The sequence below is a fragment of the Rhincodon typus genome, chromosome 21, assembly GCF_021869965.1.
Source record: "Rhincodon typus isolate 14 chromosome 21, sRhiTyp1.1, whole genome shotgun sequence".
NCBI lineage: Eukaryota > Metazoa > Chordata > Chondrichthyes > Orectolobiformes > Rhincodontidae > Rhincodon > Rhincodon typus.
In genome coordinates, this window is record NC_063352.1 from 10,529,342 (window position 1) to 10,548,314 (window position 18,973).

An 18,973-nucleotide genomic window follows, 5' to 3' on the forward strand; every position below is an offset into this window, starting at 1 on the left:
TGAATATTTTTCTTGTTTTTAGTATTCACTCGTAGGACATGGGTGTCACTGGTTGGCCAGCATTTATTGCCTGTCCCTTGTTACCCTTCAAAAGGGGTAATGAGCTGCCGCCTTGGAACTGCTGCAACCCATGTGTTGTAAGTAGATCCACGATGCCTTTTAAGGAAGGAATTCCAGGAGTTTGACCAGCGACAGGGAAAGAATGGTGACATATTTCCAAGTCAGGATGCTGTGTGGCTTGGAAGGGAACTGCTGCCTTTGTCCTTCTAGATAGAAGTGGTCGTGGGTTTGGGAGGAGTTGACTGAGGATCTTTGGTGAAGTTGTGCAGAGCAGCTTGTATATAGTACACATTGTTGCTGCAGAGTGTCAGTTGTGGAGAGAGTGAACGTTTGTGGATGTGGTGCCACTTAAGCTGCTTGTGTTGTTGGGGCTGCCCCCATCCAGGCAAGTATTCCATCACACTCCTGACTTGTACCTTGCAGATGTTGGACAGGCATTGGAGAGTCAAGAGTTGAGTTACTTGCTGTAGTGTTCCTAACCTTTGATTTGCTCTTGTAACCACTGTATTTATATGATGAGTCCAACTCCGTTTCTGGTCAATGGTAACCTCCAGGATATTGATAAGGGAGGATTCAGTGTTGGTAACACCATTGAAAGTCAAGGGGCAGTGGTTAGATTGTCTGTCTGTCTGTCTGTCTGTCTGTCTGTTATTGGAGATGGTTATTGCCTGGCATTTGCGTGGCGCAAATGTTACTTTCCACTTGTCCACATCTTGTTGCATTTGTACATTTGAACTTCAATATCGGAGAAGTCCTGAATGGTGCTGAACATTGTGCAATTGTCAGTAAACATTCCCACTTGTGACCTTATGATAGAGGGAAGGTCTTGATGAAGCAGATTGGTTGGGCTAGGGCACAACCCTGAATCCTGCATAGAAGAAATTCATAACTTGGAGAGCACCTGATAACAGTGCATCATGAGAAAAAAAATTACAATTGTACATCACCTGGTATCGACCAAAATTCCTGTTCTTCTAATTCATTGCAGTTCATCACGTCCTGACTGTTTACGTGAAACCATGAAAACAGTTATACAATTTGTAACTGGCATTAACCAACTTCAGTAAATAAATCCATCTGTAACTTGACTTTCAGTTCCATTGAACATGGAAAGTGTCACCTCTTTGCATTCAGAGACTTGGATATGGAAAACAGCTCCATTGTGGGTGTGTGAAACGGCATTGTCACTGTTATAGTTCGCTAAAATGCCAGTAAACAGTGTCTCAAGACTAGTGTTTTATGTGACTTTAAATGTTTCTGAGAGTGCTACCTTTTTTGTACATGCAATTCCACTGGCAAGTGTTAATTAATCAGCTTGGTTGTTGCTTTTGAGCAGTTGAAGCTAGCTTGTGACCTAGTTTTGTAGAAATTTTAAAATGAAAGGGCTGCTGTGGAAACAATGTTTCACTGAAATTTAGGTAGAGAATATAAATTTTAACTCCATTTTTCATGAGAATGGCACAGGAAGAGGACAGTAATGTCTGGTTCCCACAGGTTATTGAAGTTTCGTTATTTCAATGTAAATTTGGGCTAACATAGATGTAGAAAGTGTCTCCAAATGCAGTCTTTTGACTTTGGCTCTCTAATTGAGGTTATGTAGGAAATAGTCTGACCTACTGAGGATGTACTCGGGCTTTTGCATCAACAGTTTTTTGAGGGTAATCGTGAGTTGAGTGATGAGGTGGTGGTGTACAAAGCAGAAAAATGGAGGTGGGACAGACTAAAATGGAAGGTTCTAGAGCAACTGTCCTGCTAATAAAACAGCAGTGTTCTGGGCATGCTTGAAATCTGAAATAAAAGCAACAAAGGCTGGATACACTCGGACCACCTTTTGTGGATTAAAAAGTTGATGTTTCAGGCCCTTGATAGATCGGTTCACATTTGGTCTGTCATGCCTGTTTTTTTTTTTTTCCCCCTACAACTCTGAGTGAGTTCTCTTAAAATACAATGCCAAGTGACCATTAACATTTATGGAGATTGATTCTACAATCCTTTTAAGATGTTAAATGTCACTATTGAATCAAACTGAGGGAATCCTTCTACGTTATGAATCGTTACAACAGTAACTATGCAGTTCTGGTTGCCATGGCACCAAAAGGATATTGGAAGGTTACAGAAGAGAGAAACCGAATTGTTTGAAGGCTTGGGTTAAGGAATAATTGTAATACATTGTTCTCACTGGGAAAAAAAAGGTTGGAGTGTAATTATAATTTCTGATTTTGGGATTTTGAACGTAATTGATAATGTAGACCATAATTAGCTGTTTCACCTTGTCCAGTCTAGTAAATGAAATTTTATTTCACTTGAAACTCCTGCTTGACTGAGGAGCATGCTTTAGAAGGTTATGGTTCTGAAACAGTAAATGTTTAAGCTGTATTAATCTCCATCCAATATAGAGATGTCACAGTCCTTGTGTGGAAAGGGTGCAGTCTAGCACAGTCCATGGAGACAGATGTGTCATTTCTGGCTTCTGATAGTCTTTGAAATTGTACCTATTGCTATCATGGAAAAACAGACTAGATCTCGCTGTGTAACCATTGTTGTGTCTTTTTTTCTATAGTACATGGTTTATTGTGGTATATCCCCTCCAATTGCTAATCAGACTGGCCCTGATACTCAGACTAGCGAGGAGAATTAAGGATCTAGTGACGCACTAGTATGTTCCCACCTCCTGGGCCACAATATCCTGTGCTCAATTCCCACTTACTCCAGAACTGTCATTACTCATCTGAATAGGTTGATTTAAAAAATATCTAGAAAGGAGGATTGCAGCCTGTGGTAGTGTCCCTATCTCTGAGCCAGAAGTTCCGGTTTCAAGTTCCACCTACCCCCGAGGTGTGTCACAACATGTCTAAATAGGTTGATTAAAAATAGTAGAAATGAGGACTGGGTGCAGCACTGTGCCTCAACAACAGCCCACCAATTATTGATACATATGACCAGTAGTACCCAAAAGAAAACTTTCATTAAAAGAAAAATGAAAAGATGGGTGAGGAGGAAGGGATCACAAAGATTTAATCTTTTCTTTGTGAAAATTCCATCTGCAGGGAAATATTTTGGGAAACAAGTGGTGAACCTGTGAAACAGGGTCGTCGGGTGATGGTGGAAGTAGAATTGATTAATATTTGGAGTACCGTGCTTGAGTGACTTGGCATAGCTTACTTAAAGGAACAGCTTAGTTTGGGACTTGTTTATTGATTACACAGAAAATTTGCTCACTTTTCTAGTTTGAGTTGATATGAAGACTAATGAAGCTCAGCTGCCATGATCAGTCTACAACTCCATTATCATTGTACCAAACAACTGTTAAATCTTAGAAGCTGAATTAGGCAGATTGTGTGGGTTTCTTTTCGTCTAACAATTATTACCTTACCTCCTTTCTAGAACCTGCCTCTATTCTAGAATGTGCCCTCTTCAAAAGGGAGCTTCCATTTGGTAAAAGTTTAAGGATGATATTCAAAAGACTGCAATAGCTTACTCCTAATGGATATATATATATATTTTGCCCTCCATCACTATTGGATTTACCATACCAGTGTGGCATATTTATGCCATTGTAATAAATATGAAATCCAAACTTGCAAGCTGTTTTCAGAGATGATAGCATGATTGGTTGGCTAATAATGCCCGATTTGACACAAGTTGACATTCTCTGATCCCTGCCATTTTGCCCTTCTGACAAATTAATTACTGAAGTTTCCTGTGTACTTTCTTTTGAGCCAATAAAGGTCATCTACAAATTTGCTGACAACACCACTGTGGTAGGGCAGATATCAAACAACAATGAGGCAGAATACAGAAAGGAGATTGAGAGCTTGGTGACGTGGTGCAGTGATGCAACCCCCCTCAACAAAACTGAAGAACTGATCATTGACTTCAGAAAGAAAGAAGGAGAATGTGCCCCCATCTACATCAATGGAGCTGAGGTTGAGAGGGCTGGGAGTGTCAAATTACTACGAGTGACGATAACCGACAACCTGCCCTAGACTTGCGTAGATGTGACAGTCAAGAATACACAACAATGCCTCATCTTCCTCAGGGGCTCAGGACATCTGGCATGTCCTTACAGACCCTCACTGACTTTTTCGGATGCACCACTGTTTGGGTGCATAATGGCCTGGTATGGCAACTGCTGTGCCCAGGACCGTAAACTACAGAAGGTTGTGTGCGCAGCCCAGACCAGACCATCACAGAAGCCGACTTTTTTCCATCCACTGACTCTACTTACATGGCTCATTGCCACGTAAAGGCTGCCAACATCATTAAAGTCCCATCCCACCTGGTAATGCTCTCCTACATCCTCTTCCGTCAGGCAGAAGATACAGAAGCTTGACACATGCACCAGCAGGTTCAAGAACAGCTTCTTCCTGGATGTTATTAGACTGATGAATGGACACTCTAACTTCAAATAATGCTGAACTTGCTCATGCTGATCTTTCCTAGTGCGCCCCTGTGCAACATAATCTGTATGCCTCTGTCCAAGTACTTTTTCACTCCATGATCTGTTTGTCCTTGCTTACTATGATATGTCTGTACTGCTCATAAAGCTTTTCACTGTACTTAAGTACTCGTGACAATAAATCAAATCAAATCGAAAGCGATGAAGTTCTTTTTTAGAAATCCAAACTACTTCAGAACAACTCCGGAAAGCTCAGCGCTGTGAACAAGTTAACTCTAAGCATTTCAAAACCAATAATGGTAATTATCTGGAAGAATGTTTTCAGAACTGTAGCTTTTTAGAAGTGTGTTCTCTTGGTCAATTCTATTTTGATTCCTCTACTTGCTATTGTATCACAATTTGACTGAATTGACATGAGGATGTTTTAAACACTTACTATAGTGGTGTAGCTTTTCTCCTGTGACACATTGCTATTTTGAACATCTGTCTGCTAATCAGCACTCTCAAGCTGCCATACAAACAAATCATAATCACAAAGGAATAAAAGGATATTGAAAGTGCTATATTCCTCTGCGATTATACCTTTGATTTCTAGTAAGCACTTTTTCAAATTTATTGATATTTATTTGTGAATGCAGGCAATCTAATAAGAACAAACATCTGGATAATTATCCAGCATCTCTTCAATATATAATTATTTTAACCTGTTTGGACATGTTGTGAGAAACCTTTAGTACATGTGAGACTTGAACCTGACATTAATCTTATTGGGAAAGATGTTGACATTTTTGGGTACAATGGGACGCAATGCTTTGTGTGATTAGGGAATGTGGTGTCATAATGGTAATGTCACTAGATTAGCAATCCAGAAAACCTAGACCAATGTTCTGAGGACATGGGCTTGAATCCCATCATGGCAGATAGCGAAATTTGAATTCAGTAAAATCTGGAATAAAGAGCTGGCCCAATGCCGATCATATAACCATTGTTGTAAAAACCCACCTAGTTCATTAATGTCCTTTTATGGAAGGAAATATGCTGTCCTTACGGTCTGGCCTGCATCTGACTCCAGGATCCACAGCAATGTGGTTGAGTCTTAACTGCCAATTACACTCTTATCCCACGAGTAACTTCTTAAAATCTATGAAAATAAGCTCCCCTGTCTCCTTTAAAGATGTTGATTTGAATAAATTGGTAATCTCTGCCTGCAGGGTTCAATTTAAATCATGTTTTAAAACCACATAATGCTTTAGAAGTAGACAAGAACTTGCTCTATGCATGTAATGCTGTCAGACATACCACTAATGAAGACCCTTACCTGACAATGATTTTTCCATTTGGGTTGGGATTTGAATCCTGTTGGAAGGATGGCTGTGATGCCACAGGCACTGCAGAAGCAGGTTGCACATTTTTTTTTTCTCTACTCTATATGCATTTGCTGTCACTCTCTCAACCATTTCTCTTTTTGTTCTCCATATTTTTCTGTCTTCCTGCACAAAAGTTGTTCTTTTTTTCCCCTCTCCTTCCACTTTTTGACTTGCCATATGGAAAGAGCAATTGATGAATTCCACAGGAGGTCATCTGTTGCCCTCCAGTGAGAACTGAGAGAGGAAAGCTTGTTTTGTTTGTTTTTTTTTAAAAGGAAGAATGGAAAAGAGGATAAGGAGGAAGAAGGGGCTTCAAAGCTTTAATCCTTCCAATGTCAAGTTTGCATGGCTACACTTCCTTTACTTAGAACTGACTGTTGCAGTCGTTTTTGTGTTTCATCAAGTTGTCAAGGATTTGGTCTCTTCAAACAACCACACTGTCCTCGCCTTTTTATAGTATTTAGTCTGAGCAAAATACAGATCACTTGTCACCCTTGTCCTGTATCTATCTGTTGATTTATGGTGTCAATATTTATTCTAACTTTAAGTGCAAAAGTGGAAGGAGGTTGTGAACGGAAAGAAAATAAGACTGGTTTGAAAAATCAGTCATCAGGTGTTTGAGTTGAAGGAAAGGCAAATTCTGTTGAGGCAGTAAATCTGAAATAAAAACAAATGCTCAACAAGTCGAGCAGCATCTGTGGAGAGCGAGAGAGAGAGCAGCCATGCCTTCTTGCATGTCTGTTTCAACACCACCACCTCCCCCCTCCACTTTGCAGATGCTGCCTGACCTGCTGAGCGATTCCAGTATAGGCTAGGCAAAGTATCACATCATACGGGTCATCCCATTTCTGAAGAAGGGTCTAGGCCCGAAACGTCAGCCTTTCTGCTCCTATGATGCTGCTTGGCCTGCTGTGTTCATCCAGCTCTGCACCTTGTTGTCTCGGATTCTCCGGCATCTGCAGTTCCTACTATCTCTGATTCCAGTATTTGTTGTTTTTACTGTGGTGTTGATGGTAAGTTAGTGACGAGTCCTTGGTGTAACTGGAGACTACTTTAGTGGCTGCTGTTCAAATTGTCACAGCACGTGCTGCTGACATAGAAAGAGCATTTAGGTTGCAGGTCTGGTCTTGAGTTCCACTCTGCTGGTGTGCCATCCTTAGCATAATCTCAAGTATGGGATTTAGATCCAAGTTAAATAAGATGGCTATTTGTAATTATTTTTAATAACAATATGTGGTCAAATTCCTTCCCTAATGAGAAGATGGGAGAATGCCTGCTTTTCTGCAAAATGATGTAACTTTTCTGAGTGTAATTTTACTTTCTGGTTGCTAATTATAGAGAATAAGTGTTTCAGATTTAAAGAAAAGTTACAGGTGTGAGGGCAGCTTCACTGGAGTGGAGGTGGCATGAGGTGATTCCATTAATTGAGAATTTCATTTCTTTTAATACTCAAGCATTTATCTGATTTTGTTATTGTATTTTCTGGGCTGTATGAATAAATATTATCCCTTGTTGAAGTTTTTTTTTCCCCCAAGAAATGGCCAACAGCTTATAGCAGCACTTGTGGAGAGAAATAACATTAACTTTTCAGGGCTAGGCCTTACATTAGAACAGACGCTGGCATAGCCTGCTGAGTATTTCCAGCAGTTTTTGCTTTTATTTTGGATTTACAGTATTCTGCTTTCTCTTTCTTATCATTTTAGGCTGGCTTTGCTTTGTGGTTGCCAGAATGGTTGAGCCCATTTAATAACTTTTTAAATGCTGAAATTGTTAGCACTGGTTATATTTCTCCCCTTCATCTTACTTTCAGTCTCTTTAGACGTGATATGATATACCTCCTAAGGCTATCATAGCCTGAGGTAGGACTTGAATCTGGACCTTCTAGCCCAGAGTTAAGGGCACAGCCATTACCATAAGACCCTACTTCCAGGTTCTCCCAGATGCACCATGTAACTGCTGAACTTGATGTGCATGCCTGATCAGACTAGCCTGCTGGCAGACGAGATTCTTTGACCTCAGAATCCTGTTGCTGCTGCCGAGTGGTTAGATCATAGGCACGAGTCACTGCACTCATCTTACTCCCGGTGCACTTTGCGCATTTGATTCAATCACTCGCTCCACACGTCATCAATTCTTTGCCTGCGTGAGTATGGTTTGGCTTTAAAGATGAGGATTAGTCTCCAAGATTGCCTGCGTACACTTGTAAGAGTCAAGAGGATAGAGGATATCCTGTCTTGAGAGATGTCCGAAGCAACCTGGTGGAGTTGAGCTCTATCTCCACACGAATACTTGTTTGTGATTAACACTTTATGCCCAACTGAAATAGAATTTGGTTGTAAATATTGGGCATGTGCTTTCCAGCAAGATTATGAATAAGACAAGATTGTTTCGCTGAAGCCACTTGTGGTGTTGTACGCTGGTAACTTTTTTTGCCTTTTATGACTGCAAACCCCTTTTTTGTTTTTAGAAACACTTTCTGACGAGCACGTGAAGGTAAACTAGGCCCATTACAAGTGATGTTTTGGCATAATGCAGGATATATTGGCAACTCGTGTTTACACAATGTAACTTCATCTGATGAGTTATTTTGAGTAGAGAAGATTGTTTGTGTTGTGTTAATCGTGACAACATTTTATTCAGGAGTATGTGTTCTGGGACTCTCTGGATGAATCATTTTGACTTTAATAGGAGTAATGACACAGTTGTACAAATCAGGTGTTTTGGTTGTAAGTTTTGTCAACATGTGAAAGTTGCTGAAACATTCTTGAACTTTTTTTTAATTTATGTCTTCTTTTCCCTGACTCAGCCAGGTGTTCTTGGATATTTCGAGTTTAACTCATCACCACAGCCTCCGGGTTACCTGACTCTCTATGTCTCTGCATTGCATGCACTAAAAAGAGGTGAGATTCCTCATTAATTTTTGAACACTGCAACTCTTGCAAAAGAACATAGAAAATAGGAACGGGAATAGGCCATTCAGCTTCCCAAGCCTGTCCTGTCATTCAACAAGATTGTGGCCGATTCTGTCTCGGACCTCAACTCCTCCCTTATGCCAACTCAGCATAGCTGTCGATTTCCTGATATTTCAAAACTCTATCTACCTTCTCTTTAGTTCTAGCCTCCACAACACTCTGGGATACAGAATTCCAGGTATTCACTACTGTCTGGGAGAAGACATTCCCTTGCATCACTGTTTTACGGGGCATCTGTTTATTCTGTAACTCTGGACCCCTGGTTTGAGACTCCCCCACTAGTGGAGCCTCCTCAGAATCCCGTATGTTCAAATAAGATCATCCTTCATCCTAACTCTAATGAATGAAGGCCTAACCTGTTCAGCTGTTCTCAATAAGCTAGCCCCTTCATGTCTGAAATCAGCCTTGTGAATCTCTTTTGAACTGCATCCAATGCCAGTATATACTTCTTTATTTATGGGGATCACAAGTATACCCAGCACTCTAGGTGTGATCTCACCAACACTACGTTGTAACAAGGATTCATAGAACATAGAACATAAAACATTACAGCGCAGTACAGGCCCTTCGGCCCTCGATGTTGCGCCGACCTGTGAAACCAATCTGAAACCCATCTAACCTAAACTATTCCATTATCATCCATATGTTTATCCAATGACCATTTAAATGCCCTTAAAGTGGGCGAGTCTACTATTTTTGCAGGCAGGGCATTCCACGCCCTTACTACTCTCTGAGTAAAGAACCTACCTCTGACATCTGTCCTATATCTATCACCCTCAATTTAAAGCTATGTCCCCTCGTGCTAGCCATCACCATCCGAGGAAAAAGGCTCCCACTGTCCACCCTATCTAATTCTCCTGATCATCTTGTATGTCTCTATCAAGTCACCTCTTAACCTTCTTCTCTCTAACGAAAACAGCCTCAAGACCCTCGGCCTTTCCTCATAAGACCTTCCCTCCATACCAGGCAACATCCTCGTAAATCTCCTCTGCACCCTTTCCAATGCTTCTACATCCTTCCTATAATGCGGTGACCAGAACTGTACGCAATACTCCAAGTGCGGCCGCACCAGAGTTTTGTACAGCTGCAACATGACCTCATGGCTCCGAAACTCAATCCCTCTACCAATAAAACCTAACATACTGTACGCCTTCTTAACAACGCTATCAACCTGGGTGGCAACTTTCAGTGATCTGTGCACATGGACACCGATATCTTTCTGCTCATCCACACTACCAAGAATCTTACCATTAGCCCAGTACTCTGTATTCCTGTTACTCTTTCCAAAGTGAATCACCTCACACTTTTCCGCATTAAACTCCATTTGCCACCTCTCAGCCCAGCTCTGCAGCTTATCTATGTCCCTCTGTAACCTGCAACATCCTTCCGCACTATCCACAACTCCACCAACTTTGGTGTCATCCGCAAATTTACTAACCCATCCTTCTACATCCTCGTCCAGGTCATTTATAAAAATGATAAGCAGCAGTGGCCCCAAAACAGATCCTTGAGGTACACCATTAGTAACTGAACTCCAGGATGAACATTTCCCATCAACCACCACCCTTTGTCTTCTTACAGCTAGCCAATTTCTGATCCAAACCGCTAAATCACCCTCAATCCCATGCCTCCGTATTTTCTGCAATAGCCTACCATGGAGAACCTTATCAAACGCTTTACTGAAATCCATATACACCACATCAACCGCTTTACGCTCATCCACCTGTTTGGTCACCTTCTCAAAGAACTCAATAAGGTTTGTGAGGCACGACCTACCCTTCACAAAACCGTGTTGACTATCCCTAATCAAATTATTCCTTTCTAGATGATTATAAATCCTATCTCTTATAATCCTTTCCAACACTTTACCCACAACCGAAGTAAGGCTAGTTTAGAACTCCAACCTTCTAGCAGTGAAGGCCAAAATTCCATTTGCTGCCATAATTACCTGCTGCACCTGTGTGCTAACTTTGTTTCATGTACAAGAACCCCTCAATTTACCTGATCTATGCCCAAAGTAAATTATGTGATATAGACTTCCAATTTGCTATCTGGTGAAAGCATTCTAATTTATTTGGTAACCTCATAGAATTTTGCAGTGAGGGCATGGTCATTTGACCTACAACATGCATGAACATCCTTTCCCATAGTTTTTTTTTGGGAAGGTGTCTATGCCTGTCTTAAAAATAACTAACATTAATATTTGACTGACCATATTATTTAAAAAAAGGATGCTGCCTGTTCCAATCTTACGCAGAATTGTATTTTCAATTAGCTACAATCAGGTTGTAATATTGAATGTGTCCAGCAGACTTGCTTGCAACGTTAACTGAAGTGATAATATTCTGAGAGTGATTTTTAAAGCTAAACCAAAATGTTTTAACTTCAGTATTGTTGGCAAATTAGTTAATGCAGATTGTTGAATTATGCTTTACATCCATTGAAAATGTTGTTCAAGAAAGGAATTTGTACCAAGTTTTTGGTGCTGTGCAATTTTAAGAATGCCATAGTCAGTGCTCACTGTTTAAATGTAAATCTAGATTCTCCATCAGTAATTTAATTAATTAAGAGTGGCAAAGGTTATCCTTAGAACAGTACAGCACAGGAACAGGCCCTTTGGCCCACCAAGTCTGTGAAATCCTTCTCAGAATTTCTTGTTTTCCACTAATCTGACAAATGTATTATGTCAGTAAAAGAAAGACTCGGTTTCTTTGTTTTGCCTAGAAAATCTGACACGAGATAAACGTTGCCCATTGTTTGACTTTTGATGCTCTTTTTTTTCTTTTTTGCTACCCATAATGGCAAACAATAGATAATTTAACTTGATTAAATGCATCAGCTGTTGATTGCATTTAAGTGAAATTAGTATTCTATTCCTTAACTTAACAGAATGCTGAAGATGTTATCAGTAGAGCCTAGAGTCTTCAAAATATTGTGCATATCTGATATTGTCAACCTGATGTTCCTCTTTTTGACACATGTTGGTATAGATAGGACATTCAACCCCAAGCTTCACTTCTGTTTTTGGCTGTTATCGGCTATTACTTCCAGTTTCTGTATACTTGTTCACTTTTTTTTTATACTTTACTTTTGAACTACAGCTATACTTGGTTTTATAACTTCTCAATTTGTTCAGTTTGCAAGTGAAATGATTATTTCGTTGCCCTGTGAAGCAGAAAAATCAGTTGAAGGGTTGATGAGATTCTGTCTTTTAGAAGTGTAATAAACACCAATTGAAATCATTGTGTGAGGGTGTATAAATTAATATTTCAACTGTATGTATGTTTGAAATTGAACTGCTGTTTTGAGTTGAAAGCTGGATACTGGACTCCCTAATTTGGTTGACAGTGCAATTTCCCTCCTGCTGACCAAGCGTAGCCATTGGTCAGAACAGTGCTAAACCAAATCAATAAAATTGCATTGCAGTGCTGGTGAAAGAGGATGTCTTGGTGGCTACAGGTAAAGAATCAATTTGGCTTGAACTAAACTAACAAAAAGAGTACAGTTGCATTGCTGCATACAGTCTTTAGATCATCGACTAGTGGAAAGGATGTAGGAGAACAAAGCTGCAAGGAAGTTACAGAGAAATGCCCAGATTATAATGCGAGACTTCCAATTATACAACCGTAAACTGGGATATTTGTAGTCTACAGGGCTGCAAAGAGCAAATGTTCCTGGATTGTGTGCGAAAGCGCTTCCTTCAACAGTACGTTTCCAGCCCAACAACACTGTTGGATCTGGTTCTTGGAACTGAGGTGGGCCAAGTGGATCAAATGTCATGTGGGAAACAGGAGATCGTGATGCTTGTATTGTAAGGTTCAGGATGATGGTGGCGATTGACATGCAACAGTCCAGAATGAGAAAAATAAGTTGGTGGAAAGTAGACTTCAGCAGGACTAAAACAGAGCTTGGGCAGAGTTGACTGGAATGAGGGATTTGCAGGAAACCTGTAACTGAACAATGGGCTGCCTTAGAAATGAATATCATTTGGACGCAGTCCAGTTATGTTCCCTCAAATCAGAAAGATAGAACAGTCTTAGGATCTTAAACAATTCAGGAGTGCCCTGAATGATAAATGAAAGAGAAAATAAGATAAAGAAGAAAAAGTGCGCTTATTTCAAGTGTCAGGTTAAAAGATGATAAAATTGAGGATAAAAAGGTATATCGAAGGTTCAGAGGGGAGGTGCAAAAGCAAATAATAGAAGCAAAGAGGAATAATCAGAAAGGACTGGCAGCAAATATAAAGAGGTGTCCTAAAGTTTTCCATGGCCACTTAAATGGTAAAAGAAGTTTATTGGGCTGATTGTGGACCTAAAAGAGGATTTACCCATGGAGCGGGGCCATGTCTGATCTGTTAAATTAATACTTTGCGTCTGTCTTCACTAATTAGAGAGAGCTGCTACGCAGGACATGGTGATACATGAGGGGATTAAGTCACTAGAAAGATTCAAAATTAGTAGGGCAGAAGTATTGGACAGGCTGTTAATCCTGAAAATTGACAAGGCACTGCCACTGGATGAGATGCACCTAAGCATTTTGAAGGGGATGAGAATGGAAATTGCAGGAGCACTGGCACTTCCCTAGATTTTGGGGGATGTTAGAGGACTAGAAAATTGCAAAACTTCTGGTCAATTTCAACAAGATTTGCAAGGATAAACCCAGAATTTACAGACCAATCATTTTAACTGAGGAAGCTTCTAGACGCATTTATTTGGGATAGAACTAGTAGTTAATGTAAAAAGGTGAGTTGATTAAGCAATAATGTTTAACTAACTTGTGGAGCTTCTTGAAGTAACAGGAAGGCTCAGTGAGGATAATGCTGTTGATGTGGTATACATGGATTTCCAGAAGGCATTTGGTACAGTGCCGCACAACAGACTACAAGGAAAGTTCGAGGCAATGGAATAAAAGGTTTGGTAGCAACATGGATAGAAAACTGGCTGAGTGATAGAAAACAGGGAGTAATTATCAATGGATACTTTTCAGGCCGGAACAAGGTTGTAGTGGAGTTCTTTATGGGTTAGTATTGGGACCCTTGATTTTTCTGATTTATATTCATGTTCGAGATCTTAGTGTGAGATGACACTAAAGTTGGAAGAATTGTAAACTGATAAGGACCATGTGGAACTCGAAGAACATATTGAAGATGGTGGAACTGCTGTGTTTGGAGGGAGCGGCACGGTGGCTCAGTGGTTAGCACTGCTGCCTCACAACGCCAAGAACCTGGGTTCGATTCCACCCTGGGGTGACTGTCTGTGTGGAGTTTGCACATTCTCCCCGTGTCGGCGTGGGTTTCCTCTGGATGCTCCGGTTTCCTCCCACAGTCCAAAGATGTGCAGGCTAGGTGGATTGGCCATGCTAAATTGCCCGTAGTATTCAGGGATGTGTAGATTAGGTGGGTTATACAGGGATGGGTTTGGGTGGGATGCTCTGAGGTTTGGTGTGGACTTGTTGGGCCGAAGGGCCTTTTCCAACTGTAGGGATTCTTTTTGTTAAAAAAGGATAAGAGGAGTTCTGATAGACATTCTCAAAATTGAGAGTTGACTGGATAGAGTAGATAGGGACAAATTGTTGGAGCTGCTGAAAAGAATAAAAGACATAGAATTTAAATTCTATCTGCAAAAGAAGCAAGGGTGCAGTTAGGAAAGACCTTTCCAGTCTGAGAGTAGTTAGGTTTTGGAATGCACTGACTGAAAGTTTGGTGGAGGCAGGTTCAGTAGGGTATTGGATGATTATCTAGATAGGAATAGTGTGCTAGTGCGTGGGAGAAGAATGCAGAAGATTTGCATTGGTAATGCTTATTTAAAGAGCTAGTACGGGCACAAAGAGCTGAATGAGCTCCTGTGCCGTAACACTTATGTGATTCTGTAATAGAACACTTGGCTTCAGTTCCTGGTTTGTGACAACTTGACTAATCCTGCTGTGGTATTATTTGACACAAGACAGTTGGTCTTGTCACCCTTGTTTAAAAGGCATGGTCTTGTGTTTTTGACCACTATTCTATGATCTTGCTGCAGAACGTGGGCATTGGGTGAGAGTTCAGGTTCTCTTCAGTCTTCATTTGCAAATCTAAGTGGTGAATATTGCTACTCAGAATCTTGGGCAAGGTGCCGAAAGAAAATTTAACACTTTCAGAAAAGTAGAGAAGAAAAGCTGGAAAACACCAACACTAATAACACGACAGTTTGCATAACTAGGACCATAGTGGTCCCGTCCTGCCTTCTCAGAAGGAAGTAAAACAGTAGGCAGGATGATCAGAAACTGAAATAGAGGATTGTAAAGATAAATTCATATCTAGGTAGGGGAAAAATATTTTAATTTAAAAATATAATCTCACTAAAGTGTTAAATCTGTTTGAAGGAAGCCAAAAAACTTTTGCTGTTGTATTGGAGATGCATGCGATTTTCCACCTTCAGAACTGTGAAAGGACAAAATAAATATGCTTTTCTGGACACATTGCATTGATTTAAGGTTGAAATACCAGCATGCTTTAACATTACGATGAAGCATGGTGTTATTTATTTGACAGCATTAATAAAAGCCAGTTTGGTGGTGTTTACTTCAATGAGGAAAACAAGTGTTTCTTCTGAGCTTCATGTACCCTTGCAAAAGGAATATGCATGGTTGTTGATCTTTTAACACCTTGAGGAATATAGAGGAGAAAATTGAAAAGTTAACATTTACTATTTAGTTTATTTTGAATATATGCTTACTTTAATTGGAATTTGATCACTTAAATTTGCATCATCAATGAAATGCATTAAAAATGTGGTGTTTAAAAGATTTCCTTTTCGCTGCAGAGAATAATGGAGTCAACAATTTTAAACACAGCTGTCATTTTTGATTTTGACTTCAGACAAGTTGAACTCTCAACCTGCCTCTATATGCTGGCAATACTCTTTTGACGTTGAGAGCTTATTCACTTTTCTACAGTATGGCAAACTTTTCAGTGACTACATGCATAGTCAATCTGTTTAATTCCATTGTACTTGTGGTACAGATCAGATAGACATCAATAGAATGGGCATGTGCACTCATTCTGAATTCTCATTTAAAGCAGAGCATTACACGCTACAGTGGATATGCATGGAATTTGCAAGTTCCTTTTATGAATACTTTGTGCTAATGTCTAAAATGTCATGTCAGCTAGAATTACACTGAGTTCATTGTGTTTAAAGTCATTATGCTTGATATGTCATTATGCTAATTGATCTCTGTTTTAGTACTGCCAATTAATGATGGCTAAGTGTCAGGTTTTATTGTTTAAAATCTCTTAAGATATTTTGTTAAAATTATACGATGTTACCACAGCATATTTTGTTTAGTTGAATAAAGGTGGCTTTCTGATCTGACAATAAAGTTGCTTGATTAGTATTTAATATTGCAATCTAAAATATCTTTATTGATTTTGGTTTTTTTCTGGGAAGCTAGGTGATGTGCATAAAATATCTCATCAGTTTCCATAACTCCCCTTTTTCAGGGTTTGGGGTTGTGTGTGCTTTTGATTTTTAAAACATTGTCATAGAGCTTTTACAACGTCGAAAGAGGTCCTTTGGCCCATTGTGACCGTGTTAGTCATCCCATTCTCATCCCATTTTCCAGCACTTGGACCGTAGCCTTGAATGCTGTGGTGTTTCAGGTGTTCGTCTGAATAGTTAAGATTTCTGACGGCTCCTGCCCATTTCACCTTTTCAGACAGGTGAGTTCCAGATACCCACATCCCTCTGGGTGAAAGCTCTTTTCCTTAAAACCCCTCTGAACCACCAGCTCCTTACTTCAAACCTCTGCCCCTTGGTTATTCCCTCTACTAAAAGGAGAAAAAGGTTCTTTCAATCCATTCTGTCAATGCCCATCAGAACTATGTGCACATCAATCAGATCCTCCTTCAGCCCTCTCTGCTGTAAGGAAAACAAGCCTGGCCTGTTTAGTCTTCATTCATAGCTGAATTGCTCCAGCCCAGACAGCATGCTGGTGAATCCCTTCAGCACCAACTCAAGTGTAATCATGTCAATCCTATAATGTGACACTCAGAACTCCAGCGATAACCCAACTAACATTTTATATACTGCTCCATCATAACCTCCTTGGCTTTTCTGTTCATTTGCTTTTATTAGTCAAGGCAATATTCAATATGCTTTCTTAACCACCTTGTCTACCTATTCGGCTGTCTTCAAGGATCTACGGACGTGCACGCTGTGGTCCTTATGATACTGTCTACTTCCAATGGTCCTTACCATTCAAAGTTGCTGTCTTGCTTTGTTAGTTCTCCGTAAATGCACTTCATTTTTTTTTCACGATTAGATTCTATTCGCCACTGTTCAGCCCATCTAACCAGCAAGTTAAAACAGTGGTATCTCTAACCTATTCATTGTAACTGGGAATCTCAATGTGAAAGTATGGTTCTATTACATTGGATGTTCTAATCCTAAGATATTGTTGAATGAATTTTTGAGATCTATTTTATACAAGGACATTCTTGTGATTTCAGATTATCAAGGAACCATTCGTTTTGGGGTGATAACCAGCAAACAGGTGGCAGAAAAGATATCTGTAACCAATCCTGGAACAATTTATATGCATAGGCATTTCAACTCTTCCATAGTAAGTGATAACTTATAGCCAGTCTTTGGTTTTATTTATATGTATTTTATCTATAGCTGTAATTCTGTAGAAATAATTTGTGATATATTGCTTTCAAAACTTTGTAAGATTAGATATGGCTAAATTGAAGAGGAGCTTGTCGTAACGTTTTAGAATGGGGGATGTGGTCAGTTAGTGGTAATATCACTAGACTATTAATCCAAAAGCTGTGGGGCTAAAAGTTCAAACCCCACTTGGGTAGCAGTGGAACACCATTTCCAGATTTATGAATTAATTGAGTAAAAGCTAGTCTTAGTAATGGTGACCGTTAGACTATTATCAGTGTTGTAAAAGCCTATCTCATTCACTAATATCCTTTCTAGAAGGAAATATGTTGTTGTGACCTGGTCTGGTCTATTGTGATCCCCATTACGCAGCAGTGTGGTTGGCTCTTAATTGTCCTCTGAAATGACTGAGCATGCCACTCCCTTCCAAGATAAAGGGGGGTGAAAGAATAAAGGAGAGAGAGATCAGGTAGATGAAAAAGAAATAATGGAAACATGAATTGGGCATACTATCACATAAAGGATGAGCAGCAATTTGAACTATCTGTGTCAAACAGCCTGTTTTGACGGTCTAGGATAGAAAATTGATGCCTTTCCAGCATAGTTTCTTTCTCGCATGTAGTGACTGATTGATTGGTAGAACATGGATCTACTTGCAAGGTGAGTTGGGATATGTTACCCTCGAGAGTCTGGAAAGACTGGTGGATGAGAGCTTCCTGGTGTGGTCTTTTTACCAATCCTGGTTTTAGGCTCATCTTTGATGGAAAGTGGAGAATAAATCCGCTGAGGATTTGTTTGTGACCTGAAGGATGAGAGAAAATAAGAATGCCGTATAAATAGGTTTCAGTCTTTTCTGCGCTGCAAGGAAGTGCATTGTCAGTTTCTGTTTCTTTAAAATGTAGTTTTGGCCATTTGAGTTTTTTTCTCTTTTTTTTTGTAAAGTAACTGCTATAACATCCTGAAACTTTGGTTTATTCTCCTATTGTAGATATTTCCTCACGAGGTTTTAAACGTCACCGCGGTAAATATCTACAGCTGGGCTTTTGAGAACCGGGAGACCTTTATACACTGGTTGCGACCGCATGGAAGCAAGAGCCTTCTCCTAAACAATGAACTGAAGAAAGGCCCAGCATTATTATTGTTTTTCCCCTTCAGCCCATTAGCTGAGAAACAGCCACTGATAGAGAAGGTGAGAACTAAAAACATTGATAATATATGGCTTTGAATAAAGGTGGAGTTGAAGGTGCCAAGTAAATGACAATGTTATACTAGTTGAATGCATTTGAGAAATGTTATTTTGATTAGGCAATGCTATGTTCATAGCCTATAATCAAACAATGTGTTTTTTATTGCAAAAATATACTTCTCTCCTAAAAGAATCACTTGAAAGTACATGCAAAAAAGGGCCTCATTCTATCCAATGCAATCTTTCCAAGGAGGAAAAAGAAACGCAAACAATGCATTGGAATTTTACATCTGATGGCACGATTGGGCGCTTGCAAAATAACAAGGGCATTTTTAACTCCTAAG

At 39.8% G+C, this 18,973-nt stretch overlaps 1 protein-coding gene across 1 annotated transcript in view; it reads left to right on the forward strand.

Moving 5' to 3' along the window:
- LOC109910874 (thioredoxin domain-containing protein 11) overlaps window positions 1-18,973 on the forward strand; it is a 151,818-nt gene that overhangs the window by 109,509 nt on the left and 23,336 nt on the right. Inside the window, exons 2-4 of the mRNA XM_048609678.1 lie at window positions 8,633-8,726; window positions 17,287-17,399; window positions 18,432-18,632. Of these exons, the coding sequence (XP_048465635.1) occupies window positions 8,633-8,726; window positions 17,287-17,399; window positions 18,432-18,632 (408 nt within the window). The remainder of the gene's footprint in view (window positions 1-8,632; window positions 8,727-17,286; window positions 17,400-18,431; window positions 18,633-18,973) is intronic.